Raw genomic sequence first — 19,382 nt, 5'->3', positions numbered from 1 at the left:
AAGTGTGCATGGCAAAAAAATCACATGAAATGCGATTTTCACAAATCCGTTTTGAGCTTCATATGTGGTTTAAATCCTATTCGAATTGCATTACTTGAAATCCGTTTCAGACTGATCATTATAAAATGATTTTGCGTGGTTTATGTCACTTTCAAACACCACGTCATACAATGCCGCTGAAAGTGGCTGCAGAAACAAGGCTGTGTTGTTGTAAATTGCCAGTTTGAGCAGAAACTAATCCAGATATTCTGGACTGGAAAACAAAAGAACCCCAAGGGAAACACAAATTGGATCCGAACAGTTGCGATACACAATGTAGACGGTCCGTGTACCTTTGGATAATTTGTTTTCTCTTTTTGTCTTAAACGGAAAAATGAAGAAACCGTTCATTTGACCCTTCTCGTGAACATAAATAAACAAATCTCACATCGTCTGTTCATCTTTTTATTTTCATTTTCATCACACGCCAAATGGAAAAACAGTCAAACCAAAATGGATAAACAGCTTGAATATTCGATCTCTACGTAAAACGCCCCTTTCCGCTAAATGTTCAACCAAAGATCAAGCCGTGCTGTCATCACTTCCGTGCAACAGAATAGCTAATAGCAGTCATCTGATGCAGTTGTAGCATTATTAAGTTTATTGTAATTAACTCTTTCTCTTTCATCAAACAACCAGACTGACACAAACCGTACCAGAGCAGAGCCTAGACAGAGCATCTGCTACAGTCATGTTGTACCCAAGTTTTCATGTTGACGTTGTACAGTGTGATTTATAATGATTTATATGATTGCCAAAATCGCAGTCTGTAGCAGGCATAACAAGCACCGGCAACGGTCACCAATTTGACCGCAGTCTGGGGGTTTTGTTGCAGACCTTGGAAATCTGTTTGCATGTCAAGTCAAGTCACCTTTATTTATATAGGGCTTTTTACAATGCAGATTGTGTCAAAGCAGCTTTACATTGATAGCTGGGACATTATTTTGGCAGCACAGCAGCTCTTAAAAAATAGTGTCAATGCAGGCAGATCAAAGCACTGTTGAATATTGAATGTCAAGTCAAATGTCAAGTGTCCCCAACTAAGCAAGCCAAAGGCGACAGCGGCAAGGAACCCAAACTCCAACAGGTGACATCAGGTGGCAAACAAGTGGCAAATAGGTGTTAAAATGGAGGAAAAAAATGTGACAGTGAAATCCAGCCAAAAGTTGTGTAGTGTGAGTTTGTCTTCAGACTCCAAATTATGGCCAAAATCGTATGTGTGAACCCTGCTTAGCTGGTTCAAATGCGTTCAGGGTTATAGCTGAATTTTGCAGGAATGTATCTCCAGGAACAGGATTGGGCACCCTTGTTTTAGACATAGGCTACATGATAAAGCTGCTTAAAATTTAATAGAGACCCACTTTAGACCCGCTTAAAATTTAAGAGAGAGAACATTATCCCCTGGTTTCACAAACAAGGCTTAAGCCTATTGTCTCAAGATTCACACCGGTAATGTTTTTATTTTCTAAGGCACATTTATAAAAGCCATTTAAATGCCCAATTGAACTAATCCTGGCTTAATCTAATCCCTGTCGGTCCATGTCAAATAAAATCAGTCATAATAAATAAATGTTATTTCTTTTTTTCTTTTTTTTGTATCAGTATTTATTTATTAATCCTTATTTGTTTCAAATACAGTTTCTGAATGTTATTTACATATAAAACCTAGATGTTATTCACTATTAAGTAGTATTGTATTTGATGAAAAATTGTTTTTACCCGTAGCTACATGAGGCAAAAGAAGTTAGAATGAAGGATGAACTGAAATTCACAGCATTTAAACAACTTATGCTCACATATTTGAAGGCTTCTCTTGGATCATTGAGGGTAAATGTCATATTATGCATTCATTTACAGAGAGCTTTACAACCTGGAGACTTCATTTCTGAAAGCACTAATGTTAGACATTTTATGGATCTGTTTATGTTTTTATGTTTATTTTTTAAAAAGCAGTTTTTACACCAATGGAACCCAATTTAAAACATATACCATTTTTTATTTCAGTATTTCTTTGATCTTTTTTATTTGCTTTCCTATATATTGACCTAAATATAATATACCTTATGTCTTACACAATGTCATTTAATAGCTGTAATATACTAAATATAATATTAAGATAACCTAAACTGAAATATATGTATATGGTAAATGAATCTTATAACTTTGTTGTATCATTGGGCACAATATATCACTGATGTCAACATGCTGGTCTAGTTTAAAAATATCTCATCTCACTATAGTGTCTAATTTATACTTTGAGTTACATCGAGAGTGCAGTCAGAGAAATGGCCCTTAGCACATACATATGAGTTAGATCATTTCAGTGTTACACATCAATAAATAAAATCTTCATATTCAAACTATGTTGCTGTGGGAATCACTCTAAGACAGCAACCGATCAGATGCATTCAAATATATTTTTTTATCTTTTTGTTTTGGTAACACTTTACAATAAGGTTTGATATGTTAGCATGAACTAACAATGAGATATACGTCTAAAATGTTTATTAATCTTAGTTCATGTTAATTAGAATATTTACAAATATGTTATTTAAATAAAAAATGTTTCTGTTAATATTATTTAATGGGTCTTGGCTACATTAACAATGATTGTTGTATTTTTATCAACTAACGTTAACAAAGATTAATAAAATATTTTTTTAATCAGCTCATGAAAATCATTTTAATCAGTTTTTTGAAAATGACAGTACTGTGCAAGTACAATTCTTTGTTATAAAAATAAAAAATGTACACACAAATATATTAAAAAGAATTTAAATATGATTTACATTTTTACCCCTTTTAATAAATTTATTACAGAGGGGAAGTTCTTGGTAGGAGGAAAATCTAGCAAACTTCATAATTAAAAAAAAAAAAAAAAAAAATTAAAAAGACGCAATCAAATTGAAAGGCTGTCAAAATATGCGCTTTAAATTAATAATCACTACAATAATTTTTTAAACAAAACAAAACTTGAACAGTGGTGCAAAACTAGAGAAACAGTGAAAAAAGTAAAGTTTGATGGATTTGTCGATTGGCCAATAACGTGAGGCCTCCAGCAGCACGTGACAGAGGGGCGGATCACGTGTCAACGGAAGAAGATGCTTTTGTTTTTCCTTGGGAAAAAAGTCGAGGAACAATGTTTGAAAAGGCGATTTTTCAGTTATATCATACATTTTTCTCAAAAGCAAAGTCGTAACGTAATATAGGACATGGAATCCTTTGGGATATCTGAACTACATTTCCGCATCTTGAAGCTTGTTTGACGCTCCATTTGGGAATTCTTGAAGCTGCAGAGATTGCAAGGCGGAAGAAGGGAATTTCGAAGGGACGAACTGAGAGAGCCTAGTGATGGCTCCGGATTAATTTTAAGAGAGCTTTGCAATGTTTTTCAACTTAATTCGGATTCATATGAAATCAAATGTATATTCTAAAACACAGATTAATCTCTGTGTCTCATTAATGCCATAATTTGGACTGATCATTTGCGATCAAGAAACTCAAAATGGCGGAGGCCTGGCCCATCCCCCAGGCCCTGTTCCTGCTCATAGTGAGTGTCGTGGGCCTGGACACTTGCCCTTCTCCCTGTACGTGTTCTGGTGGTCCAGGTTTAGCACAGCTGCTGGATTGCAATAGGAAAAGACTGACTTCTGCAGCTCTGGAAGCTCCAGCCTGGATCACCCATGCGTGAGTAATAGAGGTTGTTTACATTGCCTGACGATCAGCCTCCAGTAACGTTAGTCTGCAGGGCTGCACATGTGCACAATACTAACGCACAGCTGACAGTTATTCAATTTTAGTAGTAATTATTTTCTGTTTATCAAATACAGTTACTTCATTACTTTTTAATTACTTAACAAGCTATCAATATTTAATGTTAATTTTTGGCCATATAACGTTAAATAACAACATCTGTACCAAATTGCATATTTTCCCGCTCAGGTTTGGCCTTTGAATAACATTGAGGTGTTTTCCTCCTCGAGTATGAGCTCTGTATTCTTACTATGTCATACTTCAGTATATGAGCTATAAAAATGATACAAAACATACAACAAGTATGGAAACTTAGATTTTCTTATGTTTTGTCTAAAGATTCAATAAGTTCCAGTTCAAAACATTACATTTTCTGACTATTATCTCATATGACAAGCTTAATATGTTTAATTTAACTGGAATTGTAGAGTGAACTGTAATTTAAACAGTAATTTTTGAGGTTTACTGTAGGTACCTATGCATTCAACTACCCTGGCATCTTCTGTTTATCCTTTTTTCTCTCCATCTTGGATTTGGATACCATTTCTGCAATGGTGTGAAAAGTCTTTTTACTAGATCTCAAGGTGCAAATTATAGACTTGACATTTAATCCCCCAGTCTTAAATATTTGGTTACATACTTGTTTCCCTTATTACTTTTTTATATGAATACAACCAGGTAAGGCTTTTGCTATTCCTTTAAACTTTTTCCTCAGTTTTCAGGTTTATAATAGGATTTATTGTTATGTAAAGTTTTTTGTTTGTTTGTTTGTTTTTGGTGACTGCTTTTTCAGGTTTTAATAATTCGCTCTGTGTGAATATAGGTCTATGAATCAGAATGAATTTACAGCGGTGCCTTTTCTTGGAGATGCCTCGTCCAACATTACTGTGCTGTCACTGTAAGTTTTCTTCTACGTTCATCCTTTTTCACTCTTTACTGCTGTTTATAGCTGGTGAAATTGCTCCAGTTGCTTATAATAAATAACATAACAAATAAGGCATTGTAACTGAAGTTAAACAGTACATGGATTGCATGATTGTTCACTTTTTTGCATTTCATTAAGAATGAATGATCATATAGTACATATGTTCATCTGTTGTGTATTTTCAGTGTACATAATCGAATCTCTGAAGTCATGGCAGAGCAGCTGTTGCCATATTCATCTCTGGAAAGTCTGGATTTGAGCTCTAATTCTATATCTGAGCTTAAGGCTGGATCATTCCCTCCCATGCAGCTGAAATACCTGTGAGTCTTTCGTTTTCTGCCCATGTTTTTGTTCTTGGGCTTGTCTAAACTGTGCACTTTTGGTAAGACTGTAGTGAACTTCTAATTATATTAGGGGGGGCTTTTACACTGGGCTCGTTTGCTGCGGCCTGAGCCCGGACGCGATTGTTCCTGGTTCCCCCCACAGCGTTGTTCTGGTTTCACACTAAACTTGATTCTATCGAACCCTGGTGCGTTTGCGTTCATCTTGCATCATCACAAATGTACACGATGCATGATAGAAAACAGAACATTTGGTGCTTTGATGTGCTGCAGAGTAAACAACACTTGGGAGTACTGTATATGCACATAGACTGCTTTCTGCTGCATGCAAACAGACTATTTTGAGGAGACAGGTGAGTGCCGTTAATGTGCCGCTCTGATTGCACTTGCAACATGCGAATACATTGCTGGCTATCTCTTGTTTGAATTCAAGGTAAATCATCAACACTATCATCTCTTAGATGTGTTTTATTTAAGTAAATAGACTATAATCGGCTAAAATGCATGCGCAGGTTACTTTACTTCCTGAACAAATGTGCACCCGAGTTCGTGTTGCTGTCATATTCACGCGAACCTCGCTACAGTTCTAGTGCAACCAAACTCTGGCCATCTCCTTCAGGTAGTCTTGAGTTCGGTACCCCGGTGCACACACAGGTTCACACTAGCTTTCACATTAGCGATTTTTTTTTAATTTTTTTATGCGAACCGTGCCCTGTTTGAACTAAACTGCCAACATGAAAGCCCCCTAAGAGAGCTGTCTGAAGAAGTTAGGCTATCAGTTAGATAATGCAAATGTTGTCAATTGTTGTTTTGATCTTTGTTTTGTCATTGAATAATAGGCTTTTTTCTTGGAGTTTCTGATTACTTTTGAGGTTCATGGATATCTGTCTGTTTCCTTTCTCCATCACAACAGCAACCTGAGCAAAAACAAGATAAGTTCCTTAGAGCCCGGCTGTTTCGGAAACATCAGCTCCCTTCTGGTGTTGAAGATAAACCAGAACAGACTCTCTCTGCTGCCGGATAAAGTCTTCACCCTCTCTCAGCTCCAAGTCTTGTGTGTATTCATGGCTAATGAATTGAATGTTATTGCAGTGCTCAATTAGATTGTATCTGACAGAATTACTGCTTTCTAAATGCAACTGATATTATCAAGCAGGGAGTTAATTTCCTTGTCGTCTTGTCTCTCTCTGATAGTTAGTCCCATGGTTTAGATGTTCTCATTGTAATGTGCCCCTCTTCTTGTTTCCGTCACTTTTCAGAGAGTTGAGGCGTAACAGGATTCGTGTGGTGGAAAGTCTCATTTTCAAAGAACTGAAGGCTCTTAAATCGTTGAAGATGCAGCGCAACGGCATCACTAAGCTGATGGATGGAGCTCTCTTTGGTTTGGAAAACATGGAGGAGCTGTGAGTCAATGCTTTTAGGATTTATTTTTTTATTTTAATTAATTTTTATATGTATGTGTATGTGTGTATATATATGGTATGTCCGATATCACGGTTTAGTGATAGTGTAGTGTACTGATATTTAATGTTACTATTAATAGTGCACCGTTAAAATGTCTCCTGAGAACACAATTAAAATGTAAGTATCATGTTACTACAGTGCACATTCTATCATTGGACAGCGGTATGGTTTGTGTTCACCATCACAAAAGTTTATTATTTGCATGTGTTTTAGAGACGGGCCGGTTAAACTTTTTATTTCACGTTCTGTTCTGACATAAGCTTTCTGAACGGGTACACCCAAAGTGTGCGCACAGTATGCCTGCCACACAGCGTGTGAGTACTGAACCAAGTTCTCTTTTGCGTCTTATTGCGCTTAAACTGTCAAATACAAAATTTTTAAATTAAGGAAATTAGTTTTGCTGTATTACTTGGTGACTTGCAAAAATAGTTTTTAAAACCAACATGAAAAAGAAACTTGATTAATAAGGTTGTGATCCTGTCTGAAAAAAAAGTGATATATTTTTGCAATATTGCCCATTCCTATATATTTAATAGTATTTTTTTTTTTTTTAAACCATATATCTAAACCTTAAAGTGGAGGGTCGATTTAGATGTTTAATTCAGCTAATTTATAATTAAGTTTATGTTCCACATGAGTCAAAGCAGTGATTTATAGTTGACGTTTTCTGTTGATGTGTCCTTTTCCAGAGAGTTGGAGTATAATAATTTGACGGAGCTGAATAAGGGCTGGCTGTATGGACTGCACATGTTAAGGATTCTGCGTGTCAATCAGAATAATGTTGGACTCATTCGAGCTGATGCCTGGGAGTTTTGTCATCGCTTGGAAGAATTGTGAGTGACTTCAGCCCTGACCTTAAACTTTTATCTTGTATGTAATAATGTAATGCAATTTTTTTTTTTTTTTTTTTTTCTAGAAATGCTTGGTCAGTCTTTGTTTTTTGAGTGTAATGCACATTTGTGTGTTTGGTTTCCAGGGATTTGTCTTTCAATCACTTGAGTCGTTTGGAGGATTGGGTGTTTTCTGGTCTCAGTCTCCTGCAGAGTCTTAACTTGGGTGACAATCAAATCACACACCTGGGAGAAGGAGTGTTCAGCAGCCTGGCTAACGTCCGTACATTGTAAGATAACCCACATTCTCCTTCTGTTTCTCATATTATACGGAACTTCGGTAACACTATAAAAAGTCTGTAGTTTAAATGCAAAATGCATTATTAAGATTTTTTTTTTTGTGCTGTGCCGGTCAGGACAGTTGTCCAGATTTTTACTTGCCCTCCTAACATTTTCACTCGTCCCACTACAAAAAATATTTTTAGCAACATATGTCAACATTTATTTTTCATTTTCATTTCACAATAAAATTATAAATATTAAATTTTTTGTAATTTGCATTATTACATTTATAATTTAATGTAACTCTGGGATAGCTATAAGTTATAAACACAGCTATAAACACTTTTTTTGAAAAGTGGTGTACTGGTTTTTCTGTAATGTATCATCTTATCATGTTCAAACATGCCCAAATTTGCTCTCAGATGAAGACAGAACAGGTGTGTTTATATGTGTACAACTGATTTAATGAAAATGGAAGTAGCATATCTCTATAAAATAAGATAAAGCCCATAGTTACAAATAATACATTCTATACCTTTTGCTTGAGCCCAAATAAGTCATTTTTGTTTAAGTTTAAGTTTCTGTGTTGCAGCTCACCCCCCTGGGAAAAAAGGACATTCAAACATGCCCACCTCTTGTAACCTCCGCCAATTCCCTCTGGCACAGTTGTAAAAAGATGCCAGCCTTTAACAGCCAGCAGTGCGTGAAGACAATCTCATAATACTCCCACATACCAGCCTGTCCGTACAAAACCCCCTATTATACATGAAAAGCATACAATGAGCTGAGCTGCCGTAGAGCCTTAGAACCTTAATTCTCTGTTTGTAGAAGTACAGTCTCCTAAAGAAAGCAGCTCTGACATTTAGGCCTGGTTTCACAGACGGGGCTTAGATTAAGTCAGGATTAGGCCTTAGTTCAATTAGGATATTTAAGTAGCTTTTATAATCATGCCTTAGAAAAAAAAACATTACTAGTGTGCATCTTGAGACAAAACAATGGCATTGACATTGATTTCAGTTAAAACAGCTCAAACATGCATTTTAGTCTGGAACTAGGCTTAAGCCCAGTTTGTGAAACCCAGGGTTAAGGTTACAGAAAATAGTCTACTCAGCAGCAGTTGGAAGTTTGCTAGCATTCTGATGGTTATCTTTTTTCTGTTTGTTTATTCCAGGGACATCCGTAATAATGAGATATCGCTCGCCATCGAGGACTTCGTTGGCATGTTTGTGGGTTTGAAGAGGCTGAACTCGCTGTAAGTTTGTTGGTTGATACGAGCTGTTTGATCTGACTCAGAGATATGAAGTGTGGCTCGACATAAGTGTATATGTGTGTTTTCCAGAGTTTTACAGAATAATAAAATCAGGACCATCACTAAGAGAGCGTTCGAGGGTCTGGTGGAGCTGGAGCATTTGTGAGTCTCTTTTAGCCTTTAGTTTTTTTTTTTTTTCTTGGAAACATCATGTCTCCCATTACTAGATGCAGTAATATAGAAATCCTTTCAGATATTGTTCTGAAATATTCACCAGAAAGAAGTCTGTTGTTTTCAACAGGAGATTCAGTTATGACATTTTGATAAACCTTAGGTCAAGAACTTTTTAAAAATGAAACATATATTCACAGATAAGTTATAAAACGGGCATAAAAAAAAAATAGAATTTTCACGTCATGCAGACTTTTTTTCCCCCCCCTGGCCTGTGATATTTAAAAGTCATAGTTATAAGCAATACAGTTGCAATTGCAAAGTAAAAAGCCATTTTTAACACAGAAATTGACCTCCATAAAGCTACAATTCCATTGAAATCAAGCATAAAAACTTTTTAAAAAAATAAAAGGATAACATATTTTAAACCCTTTTAAACTTTGACCCCATAAAATAATTTTTCGATCTGAATATAATTAAGATTTTGATAATATTATTATTGTAAAGTAGCTTATATTGGCAAATATCATTAAATTCACCAGTATGTCTGATTATGCTTATACTATTAGTTGTTAAATGTTAGAGGTTATAGATCGTAGATTTTTTAAGGAAATGCTGTTCCTATTTGCATTTGTGCAGTTACACTGTAAAGACAATGTGATGGCAGTAAAATCCAATATAATGCCTTTTCATTATTTAACCCAACACAAACGCCTCCTGTTTTGTACTGTTCCCATGCAAATAATCTTTTTGAATTTGTTCTGCAGGGACCTGAGTAAGAATGGCATCATGTCTATTCATCCTGATGCTTTCACTCATTTAAAACTTAAAACACTGTAAGTGATTGTTTACTTTCTACAGACTGTATATATTTCATGTGTCTATGCATTTTACATAATATATTTTTGTTGCATTTATGTCTGAAAGGATGGTGTTTTTATGTTAGAATAATGTGCTTTACCTGTATTCTTCAATAATGCATGTATTGTGGTCTTCCTCAGCGATTTGAACACTAGCAGTCTCCTGTGTGACTGTCAGCTGCAGTGGTTGGGCCAGTGGTTGACTGACAGCCATTTCCAGCAATCCTGCACCACTGTCTGTGCTCATCCCGCCTCCCTGGCAGGATCTAGTGTGCTTGTTGTTAAACCAGAGGAGTTTGTCTGCAGTGAGTGACCTGACAGTTACCTCATGCTTTCTCTTACAAAAACACTTTTTTTTTCACAGCTCTCCAATGAAATGTCTTCGATGCATCTTGTGCCATTTTAAAAAGCAATTTTATGATTGTTAAAAAGTGAAACTTTAAATATAAAAGCTATAGCTGTTTCTTGTATTAAGATCTTTATATTTTGGTTTCATTTGCAGATGACTTCCCTAAACCCCAGATCAGCGCTCACCCCAAGACTACTGTGGCCTTACGTGGGACCAACATCACTCTGAACTGCTCTGCGTTCAGCAGCAGCGACTCTCCCATGAGCACCGCCTGGCGCAAAGATGGAGAGGTGCTGTATGAAGCTCAGGTGCAGAACTACGCTCGGTACCAGGATCAGCGTCTCCTCTACACCACTGTACTCCACCTGCTCAACGTCAATTTCACAGATGAGGGCCAGTACCAGTGTGTTGTCTCCAACCATTTTGGGTCCAACTACTCCACCCTGGCCAAGCTCACTGTTAATGGTTAGTGCCTCATGGAAATTGTTTGTTACAAATTTCCTACTGGTCTAGAGGAAGTGATTTGTATGGAAGCTATAAGTAATAAGTAATTAAAAAAGATAATTGCGACTTTTTATCTCTCAATCTTGAGAAAAGTCAGGATTGCAAGATATAAACTTACAATTCTGATTTTTTTCCTCGCAATGGTAAGTTTATTTTCCACAATTCTCCCCCCCCCCCCCCCCCCCCCAAAAAAAAGAAAAAAGAATTACAGGAAATAAACTCGCAACTGGAAGGAAAAAAAGTTTGAATTGTGAGAAACTCGCAGTTATGAGGAAAAAATTCAGAATTGTAAGAATAATAATTCAGAATTACCTTTTGTTTTTTAAAAAAATAAATATTTTAGCCAGTGATCTTTGATTCACTAACCTCTGCATACAACTGTATTTCACAATTTTGTTTGGTTTTGATCTAGTTACGGAATTAAAAGTGCCTGCTGGTGGCAGATTTTCAACTAATGCGATCATCTGCAGGACTTTTTTTATTGGCATATTGCTAAAGCACTATGATCTCTCCAATGCTTTAAGCGGTTTTCCATTTGTTTTTTTACTTCCCCCCTTATTAACCCTGATTGGTTGTTCGTTATCAGAGCTCTGTCAGATTTTAATTTTCCATGTCCGTTGAACAAACATAGCAGCCCTCTGGGATGCCAAACATCAGCAATATAATTATTCTGTTTATATCAGTTCAGGATACTGATGGAAGAGCGGATTTGTAACCTAATAATAGAATGACAATAACAAAAACATGATTCTCAAAGTAAATAATGTAATGGTGCTTAGGGTTTTGATTGGCCAGTGGCTTGCTTGTTTTGGTTTACTCTTGTTGCATTTCCTACATAAATTTCCTTACATAAAATGATTTTAAGGCTTTAATAAATATTGCACAAGGTAGAATAATATGAAAATACAAATAAAAATAGAATAATATACTTAAATGTATTCATTAAATGTTGTAATTAAACAAAATGTAAGTAGTATTTTCAATTAAATAATATAAATTTAAGTATTAAAATATTCACACTTTTTTTTTTTTTTTTTTTTTATTATACGGACCACTTGACATGCATAATAAATTGGAATGGTAATACCAGTAATAATGAAGTACGTTATGAATAATAATAATAATAATAATAATAGTGACTTCCGTTAATAAGCATATTTTTATTCCATACCTCTGTCAAAAAGTGGTGGATGAATTCTTCTGTTGTAAGTAGAAAATGTTAATATTAAATGTTAGTGTTACATTTTCTTTAATTTTGAACAATTTCTTTACATAAAAGTGCTCCATCATACTTTTAAAGAAGAATTACTACAATAGTTGAATTACTAAAGCAGTGTAAAGCAGTGAAAATAACTCACTAATGGCTTTTCCCAGAGCTCCCCACCTTTCTGAAGACACCCATGGATCTGACCATCCGCACCGGTACGGTCGCTAGGTTGGAATGCGCTGCAGAGGGACACCCAACACCCCAGATCGCATGGCAAAAAGATGGCGGTATCAATTTCCCCGCTGCCCGTGAAAGAAGGATGCATGTCATGCCAGACGATGACACTTTTTTCATTGCTAATGTGAAGGCAGAGGATATGGGTGTCTATAGCTGTACAGCCAAAAACGAGGCAGGCAGCCTGTCGGCCAATGCCACTCTTACTGTGTTAGGTATTGTATTTTACTATGATATAATACCAAAAATGTTCTTCTGAATTATTTATATTTGATAATTTATTGAATAATTAAAATCTGGTCTTTTTGACAGAAACCCCATCCTTCCAGCGCCCTCTAGAGGACCGTAACGTCGCCCGCGGTGAGACTGCTGTCCTCCAGTGCATAGCTCGTGGTAGCCCCGCCCCCCGTCTTAACTGGACCAAAGACGACGCCCCATTAATACTGACGGAACGTCACTTTTTCGCCGCAGCCAATCAGCTCCTCATAATCGTAGATGCTGGCCCTGCTGATGCAGGGAAATACACATGCATAATGTCCAACACGCTAGGCACAGAACGCGGCCATATCTACCTCAGCGTCTCGCCCTCGGCCAACTGTGACCCGGTGACCAGCGTATATGGTCAGGATGGATGGACAACGGTTGGCATTGTTGTGATGGTGGTCGTTTGCTGTGTTGTTGGCACCTCGCTTGTGTGGGTCATCGTCATTTACCACATGAGGAGAAAGAGTGAAGATTACAGCATAACTAATACAGGTCAGTGGACAATTCTGCACTTATCAGTTTAAACATTTCAAATTAAAAATAGTATAAACAATAAAAATGAATTCTCATGTTTTTTTTTTGTTTTTTTTTTTTTTTAAGATGTTATCCAGTTGACAGGACAAGTTAATAGAAAATAATGACTAGTAGTAGGGCTTTCGTGATTATGACATTTTAGTTGGTTACTAATTAGCTGAGATAATAAATAAACAATTTGATAGTCTATTTTAGTCATGTTAGTAAGAATAAACATGATTTCTTTAAAGAACACAAATTGCACAGGGTAGAATAACATGAATAATACACTTTATATAAAATCTTTTAAATTTCAAATACATTTATTCATTAAATATTATAGAATTTAAAAATAATTTTAATTACTTAAATTTTGTAAATATTTTAATATTTAGAATAATCGTCTCTTTTGATCTGCTTTAAGTGTGTCTTATCCATAATCACAGTGCATGCAGTTATCGTGAAATAATCACAACCAGGATATTACACATAAATGCGACAGCTCTACCATGTAATTGCGACAGGCATATAACAGTTTTTCTGTTCATTAATCTTACAAATTAATGCACAAAAATCACAAGTTTAATCTATACATTTTTCTGTTGATGTATTCCAGATGAGATGAACCTACCAGCGGACATTCCCAGTTACCTCTCGTCTCAGGGTACGCTGTCAGAGCCTCAGGAGGGCTACAGTAACTCAGAGAACGGAAGCCACCAGCAGCTCATGCCATCACATGCTAATGGTTATGTTCACAAAGGCACCGATGGTAATATAAGTTTATTTCTTGATAAAGGCTATAAAATGCAACAGATCAAATTTGACAACTCGTTTAGTTTCTACGCGAGTCATTATAATGGATGTTTTGATGTGTTTCAACAGGAGTATGTTATGGTGAAGTGAGCAGTGATGTTGATCCAGATGCTAATGGAATGCTGGGTAGTCATGTGGGCTCTTTCTTTGCTGGACGTAGCAGCTTCCATCGGAGCGAACCTAGAGAGGGACAGACAAATGTCCCCAATGGTAAGGTTACATTTTTGAATTTATAAATTTGTATTATTTAATTTGCTTAAAAATGAATTTTCTGTCATGATTTACCTGCCTTCATGTCATTACAAAGTCGGCTGTTTGCCTCACCAGTTTACCAGCTGACCATCCTGACTCCTGTTTGTCTTTTTAGGGGGAGCGGGCCCTCTAGTCATCTGCTCAGACTGCTATGACAACGCCAATATCTACTCGCGCACTCGTGAGTACTGCCCGTACGCCTACCTGACAGAGGACGACCCACTTGTGGCTCAGATCTCTCGGGACGGACACCAGAGCAGCCATCAAGAGCGGGATCAGCACACAGACACGGCACTGGAGAGTTTTATAAGTCAGCAGAACACCTCTGTGTTCCTCACCAACCATGAACCACGACTACCAGCATCACAACACTATAGCACTGGTGAGATGAACACCATACATGCATAAATGCTTGGAGTGTAGATTTGTCTCTCGTCTCCATTTAAAATCCATTCCCTTAACTTAAAAGATCCAAAAAATGTCATAAAGGCAACATAAAAATATTCAATCAAGTGGTCTAATGATCCAAATCCAAATCTTCTGAAAAGACACGATGGCTTTATGTGATGAACAAATTTACAACAACGCACATACTGAAATAAACATGGATGTTAAAATGCGTTTTGTGATGCGTGAAAACAACATGAGAGTGAGTGAATGCAGAATTAATTTTTCGATGAACTAAACATTTACAGTTTGGGAATAGTCAATTTGTCCTTGATCATCTGAAGCGCATATGCGCTGGAACGGCACTCCTCAAAGTGAAAGCGCAAACATCATTTAAACCACCATATAGCATTTAGTTTTTAGTAGTATGATCATTCAATGCATTTAGATGGTTTATTCTTATTCGTGTTGTGCATTAATAGCGAGAGAGGCGGTACATAGCGAGCACCGGTAGAGTCTGTGCGTGCGTGGCTTGTCTGTGTAATTACGCTTGCATTAAAAGTGAGAGTACTACATTAAACTACTATATATAATGTTGAATATAATGTATAATAATGCAGTGGGGAAATATTTGTGGGTCCTGATGATGATGATGATGATGATAATAATTAATAATAATAATAATAATAATATTATTTTGATAATAAAGTAATAATAATAAAAATCTCTTTATAGGCTTATAGATGCACATCATGAGTTCAGTATTGAGATTTGTATCGATTTGTGACATGAGTGTATCTTTACACCCCTAATAAATGATATTTAGTAATGCACCTCATTTCAGTCTAATATCCTGTTAATATCCTTTTTACCATTGCTTTCTTACTAAACTAAGTGATCTGGTTTTGATGTTTTTGAATGATGTTTTATGCTCACCAATTTGTTAAAAAATACAGTAATATTGTGAAACATTATTACAATTTAAAAACAATTCTATTTTAATATACTTTGACTCCAGTCTTCAGTGTCACATAATCTTTCAGAAATGATTCGGATATGCTGATCTGGTGCTCAAGAAACATTTATCAATGTTAAAAACGGTTGTTGCCTAATGTTTTTGTTCATTGAACAGGATTTTTTAGAACCTTCTGTTTTGAGTGTTTTTAGGCGTTAATTTGTGTGCATGATGAGCACTAGTTGCGTGGCATGTTAACATGTTGCCTTAGAAGGTGTCTGTCTGTGTAAACCTGCTCAAAAGGGTTGGAGCTGAGCTAGTGCATGTGCCAATTTTCACAGTCTGTTTTTCTTGTCTCAGATTTCCCAGGGAGATCATTTTGGGATGGTGAGGAAACCCATTCTTCCATCCTTGCCCAGGCCTCAGTGACTGTACACAAGCCCCCGACGGGTCTGTCCGCTGGGGACAGCAGAGAGGAGAGGAGGGGGGCACTGGAGGAAGGCTCATATAGGACTAACTCACAGGAAAGCGCCTCTGCGCCCACATAAACCCCAGCCAGCTCTGTCTTCCCCAAACATCACCACCTTGTCCTTCAGTTGCCTCCCTGTGCCCTCAGCCCACTACCTCCTTGGAGAAGCCTTATTATCTGCCAAATGAAATGCCTCTCTCTTCAATGTTTACACTGCCTCTCCTGTCACTCCCCACAATGTTTCTTTGTAGCCCACTTGGATGTGCATTTTGCGGAAAACTCTTTGAAACGGGAGAGAGAATTCCTGCTTTCACCATTCCTCAAAGTCTGGTTTGAGCCCTGAATGTAACATTTCCAAGAGCTCCGCTAGTCCTATCGTAACCTGTGACGTACAGATTATGCCATGTTTGGTTTTCCTACCTACTTAAGAGCCTTTTTGCGTATGCCAAAGCTTGACCCAGACTCACCTATAACTTGCTTTTGCTCTGGTACAGAACCTGTACGAACATTAACTGTGAAGATTGGACTGCTGAAGTAGGGCAGTGATATTCTCTGAGTGACATCAGAGGGTTAATCACCTGTGTTGCATTTCTCATTCCTATTGGCAAGTGGTACTGACTGACCAATAATGTGTTAACAGAGCAGAAGACTCTGTTGTTTCCACTGTTATTGTACGCCGGAGTTACTGTTATTTGTCATTAATAATGCATTTTTTTGTTGTGTAGTGCTTCTCACAAACCCAAACATATTTTTCATTTTCTCTGTTTTCTCAAGGCACTATAATAGACAGTAAGAAAGACCCGATATATTGCACCTTTGACAATCTGCCCAGTACAGCCTTATGCAATCGTAATATGCTAACTCGTTTTTATTTGTTACGCTTCTTTTTAATTGGTCTAACCTCACTATGTGCATTCTTGCAAGTGTGCACCAAATGGAATTGCAGAATCTTTGTTTGAGTTTGGAGTTTACATTTATTGCAATTCCATACATTCTGCATTTGAAATTTGTTGTTACAGATGGATCAAACTAATCTCATCTTGTCTCTGAGTACCTTTTTTTTTTTTTTTTTCTCCAGGCTTTCAGGTCATCTTCTCAATTTAAGGCTTAAGAACTATTGTGACAGTTAGGCATGGTCATGCCTAGTCATTTTTATTGTTTTGGCCTTAAAAGGACCGCTGCCCAATTATTTAACGGACACCTTTTAAGGAAACACATTTTAGGCTCCCTTTCAAGGCACTAACATCACATCTAATGATCTTGAACAAATTCAAGTGAGCTTTGGAGATGATCACATATTTATTGACCACAATTCTTATGTCTTAGAAATTGGAGAAAAAATTATTTTATAAATGTATCTACTGCTTTTAGCCAGTCATTCTAAATGTGTTCTTTCAGCTTATGCTGAACAACATGCATAGGATTGTTGGATATCAAAATTAACCAAATTAACTAAATTAAGTATGGTAGGTGTGTGGTATCTTAGTATCTTGATTTGAACATGCTGTGATCCCTTCCTGCCAGTGTTGTCAAATTGGGCTACTTTAACACTGTTGCTGCGGGTTGTTTTTCATGTCCATGGGTTGAAGTGACCCCAAATAGCATAATATTTAGCCCCTGAAATTTGAATTTTACCGGGGAAAGTGCCAAAAAGAGAATTTTACCCCCCTGAAATGCGATTGGTCTAGTTTTGGTCTAGCTTTGAGTATCAATTGGGTGGGTATTGTTGTGAAAACCAGGCAACCCTGCTTCCTGCCTCCAGGACAGCATGTGGATTTTGTTTGAAATTCAAGTTTGTTGAATTTGAAACACGCAAACCACACTTCGACCAGTATAGATTATATTTACAAGTGCTCTGTGAAATTTCATGGGTAAAACAGAGTCATTCCAATGATCGGGAGTTTAACGCAAGGATGAAACAATTCCCCTTGCAGATTCCGCTCATTTTCAAGTTGGTTATGTGAATTCACCACGCTGACCAACAAAGCTGGATGGTGTAAAACTGACTTCTGTGTGAGCCATGCTTTATACATCGCTATGCTATTGACAATAGACCTTTTTTGCCCACAAACTTTTGCTGGAATTTCACTAATTTAACTGCACCTTTTGGCCGTTTAGTTTCAAAGTGACTTCTGAGTAAGCGGTGCTTCATGAATTGCTATACTATTGATAATGGACAGTGGATATTCTTTGTCTGCGAAATTTCACTGAAGTTTTGCTGATGTGACCGCGCCATAAGAGGGAACCTATTTTCACATCAATTTAACCTTGACTCACAGTCTGGACTTGAAAGCTTGATGACCCAAACCATCTGTATGGATCCCTGATTACATCTTAACCATTCATTTTGCAGTACAACTGACATTTTGCACTTTTTTGAGCATTCAAAAGCTGGATCTTTCACTGCGGCAGATATCTGTGGTCACTGGCTTCTCCTGCCTTCTTTTAATGGAAATGTTTTATCAACCACTTTCCAACTGCGATAACTACCCCTTGATTTGCATGTTAATTTGTTGCATTTTGCACAATCTCTTGCCTCACAGTTAGCTATACAATTACACTAATCAGGAGACCTTGATGCCAGATGATGCAGCTGACTCCTCGCTGCGTCAATTTCCCTTGTTGAAAGGAAAGGAGTATGTGTCATCAGCGGCTTCCAGCCAGGTTTAAAATCTCAACATTTTTCAAATTACTGTTAATGCTTGCCTGGCCTCTTACAGTGGTCTCTCTTGGTTCAGCCTGTGAGAAATTAACGCAAAACGGTTTCGTTTAAAAGTAATGTAAGAGTAAAGCAGTTTTGTTTTACTCCAGGTTATGCAGGACTTTGTTGGGATCTTTAAAAGAACAAGTATGATTTCACTTACAGTTCTGTTCGATTTACACCAAAGAAAATCCACACGGATCAAACATTCCAGCCTTCTGCAAACCAAAGTTTAGCTACAGTGCTTTGACAATATTTAAATGCTGCTTTATAAATTTTGTGCATTTTTTTTTTTGTATGCTGTACCTGTACATTCTGTAAAGCATGTATAAAGAACATTATGTTTCAGAAAATTCTGACATTTAGCTGACATTTAAACAATAAAATGAATTTACATGCATCACGAGTGAAGATGTAGCCATGTTATTCCAATAAACTGTTATTAGCACTATTACCGTTATAAGCACTATTACTGTTGCTCATATTCAGGGTCTTAACTTGCATCATATATAATGTATATTATAAATTTCTAAGGCCTCTAAATTATTAACATGATCAAAACATGCCTTGTGTTGTCTGATTGATAGTTTATGCTTTATTAGCAAATAAAGGCCTTTTAGTAGAATTCTAAAAATGTTCATCTTTAGGATTTTTTTTTTTTTTTGCCTTGAAATCTACTAAATTTTATAAAGTAACAGGAATAAATTTTATAGCCTATTAGTAGTACTTATAAATTAACTAATTTGATTATCCATATATCATTTTTATAAAAATTATCAAATATGAGTATCAAATATTATTAATCGGGCTTTTGAGGAAC

General features: G+C 36.6%; 1 protein-coding gene across 1 annotated transcript; it reads left to right on the top strand.

The window, feature by feature from the left end:
- The first annotated feature begins 3,129 nt into the window (after nt 1-3,129).
- On the top strand, nt 3,130-18,952 carry lrig2 (leucine-rich repeats and immunoglobulin-like domains 2). Its single transcript, XM_067374170.1, has 18 exons — nt 3,130-3,726; nt 4,616-4,690; nt 4,903-5,037; nt 5,972-6,112; nt 6,318-6,461; nt 7,212-7,355; nt 7,499-7,642; nt 8,806-8,886; nt 8,974-9,045; nt 9,822-9,890; nt 10,056-10,219; nt 10,417-10,728; nt 12,142-12,423; nt 12,521-12,964; nt 13,602-13,754; nt 13,868-14,008; nt 14,166-14,432; nt 15,753-18,952. The coding sequence occupies exons 1-18, from the start codon at nt 3,545-3,547 to the stop codon at nt 15,938-15,940; spliced, it is 3,138 nt and encodes a 1,045-aa protein (XP_067230271.1). The 5' UTR covers nt 3,130-3,544; the 3' UTR covers nt 15,941-18,952.
- The last annotated feature ends 430 nt before the right edge of the window (nt 18,953-19,382 follow it).

This window comes from Chanodichthys erythropterus, chromosome 21 (assembly GCF_024489055.1).
Source record: "Chanodichthys erythropterus isolate Z2021 chromosome 21, ASM2448905v1, whole genome shotgun sequence".
NCBI classification, from domain to species: Eukaryota; Metazoa; Chordata; class Actinopteri; order Cypriniformes; family Xenocyprididae; genus Chanodichthys; species Chanodichthys erythropterus.
Note: the sequence above shows the minus strand (reverse complement) of the source record. Positions and strands in the feature narration are given on the sequence as shown.

Bases quoted from the DNA above. Each gene is read 5' to 3' on its own strand.
- lrig2 (XM_067374170.1), top strand. From the start codon at position 3,545: ATGGCGGAGGCCTGGCCCATCCCCCAGGCCCTGTTCCTGCTCATAGTG. The intron at 6,113-6,317 runs GTGTGTATTCAT...GTCACTTTTCAG, and splicing joins CTCTCTCAGCTCCAAGTCTT to AGAGTTGAGGCGTAACAGGA. The intron at 6,462-7,211 runs GTGAGTCAATGC...GTCCTTTTCCAG, and splicing joins TTGGAAAACATGGAGGAGCT to AGAGTTGGAGTATAATAATT.